Source organism: Strongylocentrotus purpuratus, unplaced genomic scaffold, assembly GCF_000002235.5.
Source record: "Strongylocentrotus purpuratus isolate Spur 01 unplaced genomic scaffold, Spur_5.0 spur5_scaffold_2, whole genome shotgun sequence".
In the NCBI taxonomy this organism is placed as follows: domain Eukaryota; kingdom Metazoa; phylum Echinodermata; class Echinoidea; order Camarodonta; family Strongylocentrotidae; genus Strongylocentrotus; species Strongylocentrotus purpuratus.
In genome coordinates this window covers 10795170-10805780 of record NW_022145605.1, presented here as the reverse complement: position 1 = coordinate 10805780, position 10611 = coordinate 10795170, and the positions used below count along the sequence as shown (strand labels likewise).

The 10611-nt window shown below is 36.8% G+C and overlaps 1 protein-coding gene across 1 annotated transcript; it reads left to right on the top strand.

The window, feature by feature from the left end:
• The first annotated feature begins 518 nt into the window (after positions 1-518).
• On the top strand, positions 519-9373 carry LOC590690 (SEC14-like protein 2). Its single transcript, XM_030991006.1, has 12 exons — positions 519-825; positions 1717-1786; positions 2798-2841; positions 3143-3205; positions 4251-4344; positions 4908-5002; positions 6123-6227; positions 6810-6954; positions 7178-7284; positions 7825-7964; positions 8302-8453; positions 9127-9373. Exons 1-12 carry the CDS (start codon positions 772-774, stop codon positions 9267-9269), a joined length of 1212 nt encoding a protein of 403 aa, XP_030846866.1. The 5' UTR covers positions 519-771; the 3' UTR covers positions 9270-9373.
• Positions 9374-10611: the final 1238 nt, after the last annotated feature.

The window sequence follows — 10611 nt, the reverse complement described above, 5'->3', positions numbered from 1 at the left end:
AGAGTAAATCATAGAACCCCAGAGGTTTCTCTGTTATGGAGGGGTAAAGGATGAAGGGGCGAATGAGGGATGTGCATCCCCTTTTTCTGGACATCCTTAGAGCCTTGTCAGTAATTTCTTTATGTATGTATTTTTAAAAAAAATGTTCTATTTGTACATGCTGGATGATGTTAGAAATGTAGCAAATTTGATCTGGAACTTTTCCCTTTCCAAAATAAACTGGCTACGCCCCTGCAAGACACCAATCATTCCGATATCTCCAAGGTTGAAATCTTTCACCCCACTTGTTTTGAACTTTGTTGCTTATTTTCCTCCCTTCGATATGTTAGGTGTGAACGGCAGTCCTCTGTGATGGACTTTGACCTCCTCCATCAGTTATAACTACATCTGGCGTACGATAATTACAGATACGAGTTGGCGTAATCTGACGTTATGGTAAATATATATGAAGACCTAGAGTACAGGAGCACCAGATTGTAAGATGTTAATGATCTGTTATGATAAGAAGTGCATCGCAACACACCTCCAAAAAGGACCTGTTCTCGCCTCTCTTTGCTTCCATATTTTTCGATCCTGTATAGTTGAGAGTTTTGTGAAAAGTTGGTGGTAGAAACATTGATGATCAATGCATTTAAAATGGTAAGCTGTCTGTGATCCCAGCGTATAAATGCAAATACAAAGTGTATACATGAGAAGAGGATTTGAAGGAAGTGAATCTAGTCGTCAAAGCTTTCTTTAGGCCTACGGAGTGTTGCTATTTTCAAGGTCAATATGAGCGGCTTCCCGGGGAACCTTTCAGATAGCCAGAAAGAGAAATTGAGAAAGGTAAAGAATCCTTTTTTTCATCACACTGTATCATAAACATGCCTTGTTATTATCATCACATTAGTACACTTTCGTTCGGTTAAAGGTCCACTTAGAGTGCATTTATGGTTTCAAATTCAAATTCTAAGTCTATTGATGCTAAAATACTTATACATTATTCTTTTTAAAACAGAGAAAACAATACGAGCTTCGACCAAACAGGTCTAACATCTTGTTGCATCAAATTGATGCTGCGTATAACATAAAATGTTATTTATGGGGCATTGATATTTTCATCTCAACTACGATTTTTATTGGGTTTACTAATATTATTATTAAGTATTGGCGTCACTTGTGTCTGAGAGGCGAAAAGCGAATTGGTGTAACCCTTAGGTCTCTCCTCCAGGTATAACTGATTGAGGGTGCAGGTGGACCACTAAAACGGGGTTTGCCCCTAGTCTTAAACGAATAGTGCAGTGTGTTCTTTTACGTACAAAGGTGGTGACTCTCTTGTACACGGGGTTTTCATTTAACGTCCTATACGAGGGACAGAGTGTTTTCCACTTAACATAACCTGCGTCCACAAAACAGGAGAGAGGCACGTTAACACACAGCGCAGGCTTCATGCGTCCGCCTGGTATGGATTCGAACCCTCGATCTTTTGTTCGACAGGCAGATGCTTTACCGACTGAGCCAACTCGCCATCTTACTGTTGAAATGATTCAGTGTCGAAATTATGATATTTAAACAACGAGAAAACAATGTCCTGTAATGAAAAGTTCAGTTTGTTAAGACAAACAATCGAATCCCAGAATCAAATGTTGTGTTGTATTGATAAGATGAGTTAAATGTTTGAAATTGTCACGAACAATGCGGTAGCTTAATTTCCTTGTCATATTTCTTTTCACTCAGTTCAAGGAAAATGTTTCAGACGTTCTTAAGCCAGAGCATGACGATGTCTTACTCTTGAAGTTCCTTAGGGGTAAGTATATTGCCCCGCCCCTTCCCCTAAAGCATGTAAACATGAAGGCGGGGTGCAAAGTGTGCCCCCACCCCCTCCACCCATTGACATTAAGAAGTCAAGATCAATTATAGTAATTAACGTACAAGCAAATCATCTTTTATATACAGGTCGGGAAATTGCTGGTGGAAAAAAGGCTGTGAAAATAATATTATTTAATATATACTGATTTGTTTGTCTTTATTTTTTCTTTTCTTTTCCTTTTTGTAAATAAGGGCTTGCTTGGATGTATCGCCTTCTAACCTATTTGTATGTATGTGTATGTTTGATTTAACTTTGTATGTAAACCATGTTAATTTATAATGTATGTTTCTTTGCAAAATGCCATGCCAAAGAACAGCCTTTGGCTATAGTATGCCATCGTGCTAAAATAATAAGAAATAAGAAAACCATATTGAAGTGCAACAGAGTAGAGGATTAGTATGTGTGCCTCCGTAAACATTTTAAATTATATTGGAATATACTATGTGTCTGTTGTATGGAGCGTTACACAATTATTCATGCATTTGCATCTCCCATCATTAAGGTAGATTGATGCTCGACCCCCCCCCCTGTCACCCGCCCTCCCTTATCTTCCTCTCTCTAAATTCCGATGATGTCGTATCAAGCATATAGGCCAAGAGTATATCCCGAAGGTGTTCCCTAAGCATGTACAATTTAGATCCCTAACACTTACCTAGACCATCTATTTCCTTCGCAAAAAGTTGATCAGTCTAAAAGCCGGCGGGTATAGTTCCCAGAAACCCGTCCAACCCCAACCCCCCCCCCCCCCCCCCCCCCCCCGTTTAAAAACAAGGCGGCCGGGCTATCTAGTCTCATCTAGCCCATGATCGAACAAACATTGTTGAGAAGAAAGTGCAATGCCTTTACCCTTACAAAACAAAATCAAAATGTAAAAACTTAGGGGGGAATTCGCTCCAGTTACTCTTCGCAGCACCAAAATGATCAACTCTATGTTTTACTCCCTAACAGCAAGAAAATTTGACCTGAAAAGGACAGAGAAGATGTTAAGGATGGTAAGTTAGTACTATACAAAATTATGTAAAATAATGTTCATTTACATTAAAACATGAATATTTTCTTTATTCATCTTTGTCATTCCCATTTAAATATGTCTAGTTGTCAGAGTACAAACTTAAACTAATGCTTTATGAGCCAGTAACTCGCAAAACAAAAAAACTTATTTGTAGTTTGTTTGTTTTTGTTTTTGCTTGCAAACAGTTAACCTTTGTTTAATACTATATAATTTTGCACATAGGAAATGCAAACCTGTTACGTCATTTTCGTTTAGCTTTTCAATTTCTTTTTTTGTTTTAGGATATCAAGTGGAGAGAGGAAAATAAGGTCAGCACCATTCTTGATTGGTACAAGATCCCAGAGGTAATAATATTAATAATAATGATAATAATAATAATAATAATAATAATACTAATATCAATAATTACCAAAATAATAATATGTCTCCCTGAGGGCCCTGCAATCATCCAACCAGGTACCCATTTACTCCACCTGAGTGGAGTATGGTACATTTAGATTAATATCTTGCCATAAAGCGTTAATAAGGTCTTCTAACTTCTATACCGGGCATGGTGGCTCAGTGGTTAGAGCGCCCGCCTCATGAACGGGAGGTCGTGGGTTCGAACCTCGGCCGAGTCATACCAAAGACGTATAACAATGGGACCTTCTGCCCTTTAGCTAGGCGCTCAGCATATTAGATTGGAGAAGGGTAATAATAACATATTATGTTATGCAGGGCCCGCTGGAAGAGCAGTTTCATAATTGAAGTGGCTACCCCGGGTAAATAAAACGTTATTATTATTATTATTATTATTATATTTTCTTAGGTTTGCGTATATTCTTAAGGAAGTCAAATCAAAATCGTACAACATTTGTTATCAGGGACCATTTTTATCAAAGCAAAAGATGGATGCAATTTGGATATCTCTTAACAAAACCCTATTGCTTATATTTAAACATTAGTTTTTTGTTCAATGGAGAAGATTTTTCATCTTGAGAATTACAGAGTGAGAGTTGGGAAGACAGTAACATCTAGGCATCTTGCTTTGAAAAGTATTTTCTCGTACTGCACTGAAAAAAAAATTCAGGAAATTGCCTTTAAAAAAAAAAAAAAAAAATCTTCCCTACCCTTTTTGGCTATCCGATGGTAAGGGTAGGGGTGTGCCCTGTTAATACACATTTGTTTTAACGAGGAAAGTGTTTCCTTGATTGTTTAATTTATCGGATTTCATAACTTTCTTGGATGGAATTTCCTCAAAATATCACTCATCTGGTTTTCCCCACACTTTTAGATTATATTGAAACATGGTATTTACCATTATGGACATTCCTCTTCAACAATCAGATACAATAGGCAATAGATTTGATCGATATTTGCATAATATTGACATAATACTTTACATTTCAGGTTTTCGAGAAGTACTGGTGCGGCGGAGTGTGTGGATTGGATAAAGAGGGTCATGCTATCTACATATCACCGGTTGGAAACTTTGATCCTAAAGGTATTCATTGAGATAAATTTGATTTTGAATTTTGATAATTATCAATATTTCTTTCATGAATCAATCAAAATTGACTTGAATGTTTAAGAATCTACAATTAACTGATTCCTGCCAAACAATTAAACTCAGCTGAGGAACAGCTGAGGAATGAGCACAACTAGGAAAGAATTTTAGCTAGTATTCTGACCGAGTGGATGAGTCTTATTTTTCGTATGCTTCTTGTTTCGTGGGTATGTGTATGTGTGTGCGCGCGTGCGTGCACGTTTGTGCATGTATGTGTGTGTGTGTGTGTGTGCGTGGGTGTGTGTAATTTACAGCAACGTTTCGTTCTTTTATATTTATTTTTTCGCTGTCAGTGCCTACATATATTTTAGAATCTATACTTACATTTCGATTAATACAAAAATCATGTGGAATTAAGGAAAGATATCATCATTTTTTCTCTGTATTGATTCCTTGTACAGCGCATAGAGAAACGTATGTTTATTATGCGCTATATAAATATTGTATTATTATTATTGTTTATTATATCTTTCCATATTTTAAATAATTTTTTATTCAAGGGGTCTTATTTTCGGCGAAGGCCAGTGACATTCTGAAGACTTACATCCATTCAATTGAATACCAGTTCAGGAGTCACAAGTGGTTCTCTGAACAGGTATGAGATCTACTCCTAATAGGGACTTTTAGATTGAGTGGACGAGAACACGATGAACGCCGACTGATCATGCGTGTCAACGTACTCAACTGCCCAGGTTGACTACATTATACCATTTTCGTAATGTAACCAAATTTGCTGCATACGTCTTTGTAAAGTGCCTCAATTCAAATTATTTTATTCACCTGATAAGAATAATAGTATTTCACTAGACAGAATCCGAACTGCATACATTAGTGTTGCCAGGTTGGACAAACATTATGACTTGACCTACCTAGCAACACTTAATATATGCAGTTGCATTCTGACTATTGAAATACTATTATTCCTATCAGGTGAATGCAACAATTTGTATTGAGGCACTTCACAAAGACGTATGCATTAAATTTGGTTACATTACGAAACTGGCCTATTAGATTGCACTCGACGATATACATGCATGCAAGAAATAACACTATGGACATGAAGGACAAAGAAAGAGGATAAAATATACAGTTCCTCATTCTACCCTCAACAATTGCTGTGGTAGACAAAAGAACATCCCTTCACTAATATTATGTAAAAATGTGTAGAACAGGTGAATATGCATGTGACACCTGTTCTACACATTTTTACATAATAGCAGGGATGTTCCTTTGTCTATCTGAGAAATTGTATATTTTATGCGCACGCAGCATACTAGTACCGTACTAGATTTAGGAAAATCAAGGTTGAGGCATTCTCGATCGCCGACCGAGACGACGTGACGCATGCGCAGTGCCTTAAAATGACGTCACACGTTGCAGTCAAAGCTGTCTACGTGCAAATCTAAAAGTCCCTATAATCACCCCTTGTGCCCGTTGTATAAACAAGGCGTCATTTATTAACGCAAGACTGTGTCAATGACTGAGGGAGGCATCGTATAAAGTCAAATGCGAAAAGAATAGTCCAAGCATTGCATTTTAATAACTGTTTAATTACAGAGATTATATTAACATAGGTAATGATAATTAAGATCACTTGTAAAGTGCTTTGAAACGTCGTATTAAGTGTTATCCAAATGTGACTATGATTATAGGTTAGCTTCATCTAAAATGGTGTGTGTATTCGTGTCCCCTTGACTACCAACATGTTTGTATTATCTCAGAGAGGATTGAAGCATACTGAGGGATCTTTGATGATCTTTGACATGGAGAACCTTGGAGTACATCATCTATGGAAACCGGCTATTGATATGTTCATCAAGGCAAGCATTCAAATGTTACCATCTTTTACCATAAAAAATTGTGTCCTGGTTAATAACATGTCTGCTGAATGAATTGTTATTGATAATATGTTTTCATAATTATATTGCATATTTCTACGTTCATGACATGGTGGGATGATTAACGATAAAAACCAATGTGTGCTTCCAAAACCAAGTCTGTGCACATGTAGTGCACTTTGGTAAGCTTTGATCCTCAGTTGTCTACCCCCACATTGATAGGAATGGCGTAGCTACTAGGGACACTATCAAATGGCGAAAAATTAAGGGAGGGAAAAATGAAAACAGAGAAAGAGAGAGGAAAAAGGAGGGAGGACTCCATGACACCTCGAACCCCACCCCTCCAAATGACAATTGTGCTTATTTGTCTTCCTTTTCCCTATATATGATATTTTGCCAATATATATGCTTCTGATCTACTCCCACTTGCTACAGGATCCAATTGCTTAATGCCTCCAATACCTAAGTTAAACTGTCCTGTCTCGTTAAATCATGCTTACACAGAACTAGAAATGTTGAAGAAGAAAAAAGTTATATAATGAACTATTTTCCTAACTATGACAGACTGCTGTGATTGCTGAGCAGCATTATCCAGAGTTGATCTACCGTCTCTTCATCATCCGAGCACCCAAGATCTTCCCGGTGACCTATTCATTAGTCAAGCCTTTCCTTCGTGAGGACACCAGAAAGAAAATCCAGGTTTTGGGAAGTAAGAATCTCAGCTTTGAATTTTTAATCTGAATTGTGTTTAATCTTAGTTTACAAAAATACGGTGTAGAATAAGATGAAAATGTAAGAATGGAGTGTGTATATCTTTCATAAACTGTGACAGGCGAAGATCGATTTTGTGAAGGTATAGCGTAGTGCTCAATTTGCTACGACCAGTAGGAAAAAAGGGGTAACATAAGTATGGTTTTCTGCTTAATTTCTAGGTAATTGGAAGGAGGTTTTGTTGAAGCAAATAGACCCCGATCAGCTACCGGTTTACTGGGGAGGAACCAAGACAGATCCTGATGGAAACGAGATGTGTACTTCACTGGTGATTCAAAATAATCTTTTAATAATAAATAATAATAATATGTCCATTCATATAGCGCAGCTACTATACAAATTTTCTCTACTTTGCTTTAATATAAAAAGCATATTTTTACAGTACCTAAGTGTACGACCTGTACACGACTATTTATGTTTATAGCTCTCAATTAATGTTTCATGTGCGAATTGATACAGGAATCCATTTTTCCCGATGATTTATAATCAACTTTGCATGTACACGATATACGATCTAATAACAGAGGGCGTATTCATTCAACTATCTAAATGGGATTGATTTGAATTGTCGTGATTTTCATTTCGAACATGTTATGTTACTCTACCTATATACAGTCAATACGTTACTCATATTTCCTGCTTCAGAAGTTATAAAATCATTCTCATGGTTTTGAATCGAGCAACTGATAACGGTATTTTTGTCTCCCATTTTCTTAGTAAAATGTTATGAATAGTTAATATTGTCTGTAATTATGTGGCCTTTATGCTTCATATTCAACATCGAAGCTCTTATTATTCTTTCGTGTAGATAAGAGTGGGTGGCAAAATTCCCAAGTCATTCTACCTAAAGGACCGTGAACCGCCGCATACACTGACAACGCATGAAGTGTCAAGAGGGGGAGTCATCGAATTCAAGTATGAAGTCAAGAACGCCAACAGCGTCATGAGGTACAAACCTATGAGTTTTGATAGTTCATTACACTCATATACACTAATCACAATTAAGAAAACGATACAAGACCGTCATCAGACCAAATTAGCAATTTATTACATTGCCCCCAAGAACCAATAATCTGTCGGTGTGGAGTCGATTTGGCTGCGTAACACAGGTACAAGTATGCAACCCAGATGCTTTGAGAATACAATTATTCCTCCAAACTTAGGAACATTTTTGATAAGCAAAATGCAAAAAGTGAGCTTATTCTATACTATTGTGCCCCCTTTTACAAATCGGCCAGTGATACATAAAACTTCTTCTAATTTCAACGTATCATCAATGTTATAGGTATGAGTTTCAGACGGATTGCAGTGACATCAAATTTGGGTTTGATCTCGTGGACGCGAAGGGTAAGAAGACTGCCATTTTGAAACTGGAGAAGTACAACAGTCACATGGTACCTGAGAACGGAGAAATCATGATCGCTGAACCTGGCACATGTAAGTAGGATTTACTGAAATTGTTGTCGAAAACTAATGTTTAGAATTTTAGTAGGACATATTTGGATTACTTATCAGATAACACGTTTTATGGAAATAATATTTCTTAATAGTGGACGAACGATTCTGGGGTGGGGATGGGGCACAATTTTAAACAAAAATCGAGCAAAAAGAGAAAGACGAAAAAAAAAACGTGTCATATTTTTGGGTGCTTTTATCATATGTTAAAACGTATATCTGGTGATCGGCATGACGTAAGCCCGTTGTAAACGATGTGTACTTTGTCTGACTTAGCACTCATCATCGGCTAATGATGTTTGTTGACACCTCATGTAAGATTAATGTTGTACAACGAATAAACACTGAATGAACAATGTCGACATCGCTTCGAATTACGAGTGAACATGCACTAAATGCTTTCATTTGGTTTCAACCGTTAATAAGAACTGTTTTAGCTTTTCCAGTTAAATAATTGACCAAAACAATCCACATCGTATAATTACCCCGGTCTCTGGATTGAAAACAGTCAAAAATAATGAAGCTCCATGTGCAACAGGGGCAACAGGCAGTAGGCACTAGTATGCTTTCTTCACGTCACGTGGTAAAACTCGTTGAAAATATCAGGTGACTGCCATCATGTGAATTTTCAGTATCCTATTCTTCTTTCTAACAGACGTTGCACGATTTGACAACAGTCACAGCTGGACTAAATCAAAGAAGCTCTCCTATTGGCTGGAGCTATTAGAGCCTAGTGACGTAGAACCAGAGTTTCAGGAGATGGTGGAAGGAGCAAATAGCATGAACCTCAATGATTAACGATTACAGGGAGTGGTTTACAAAATGGCGACCACGTGAACTAATGATATATGGATCTACAAAGCACTTTTCCTTATGATACAGTGTATAATAACAGCTACATAGTTCTAAAAGGTAGTAATGTGCTAAAAAAGCTCCAAGGTTAAATTGAATGGAGTTGAATTAAATGTATTTATTCGCGACCATTGAAACCATTGAAACCATTGAAACAACATATTTATCAATGTACAATGACAATTTCAATATAACCTATATATATATATATATATATATATATATATATATAAACATGACATGAATTGAAATACATGTTCTACAGCGATATACATTATGATAAACAAATATTTCTGAGTAAATTTAGTATCAAGAGTAAAACAATGAATGACTATTGATATACAAAAAAATGAATATGAAATCAATAGCTAATAGTCTTCTAAAGTACGTATACATATTGTTTAGCAGCTTCGGGTGGGAAACCGGGAAAGTGGGGCTGGGAGATTTGTTTCCATTTAAACCCCTTGCCCAAAAATTTGAAATTAAACCTGGGTAGTGTTTCACAAAGACTAAGATCGACTTAAGTTGGACTTGAACTATGGAAGGCCGTTCATACCACTGGTTACTCACCATTGTTTCCCGAATGATATTATCGAACAACTTAACAATATCAATCCAGATTGATATTGTTAAGTTTTTCGAAAATATCTTTCAGTTTGATTTGATTGGAAATATATCTCATTAATAAAACAGTGTAAAGGATATATAGTCTCAAACAAACCTACACCGTTAAACTTCAACCTCACCCAAACATGATATATGACGACACTTTCAAGGCTACTTATTATTTCAAGTTCATGTATATACAACGGCAACAGCTTCAATAGTGAATGTAAGTTCTTCTCACCTAAATCATTGGTCTGGAAACAATTATTTGCCCATTGTATATTGTATTACAATTTCACTAACAATGAATATACATTGTAACCCAATTTAGTAAGAGGACACTTTTTTTTTTTTTTTTTGGTCTCGAAATTTGAAAATTTGACATTTTGCTCCGTTGGGGGGGGGGGGGGGGGTAAGGTCGCCTTTTTTAGGTCAGCCATGGGAATAATTTTTTTTAAATTATTATTAAAAAAAAAAAAAAAACGAACAAACAAAGGGGGGGTTCGGTTTTTTTTAGGGGGGTTTATACACAAAAAATACCAAAGGGGGGGGGTTAACCCCCAAACACCCCCCCCCCCCCCTGCGTACGCGCCTGACCCCTTTCCCTTTCTAATAAGTGCCCCTTTTCCTTATGATAAGTTCCCCCTATTAAAAAGAAAGAGCTCCTTCCCCTTGTCATAAC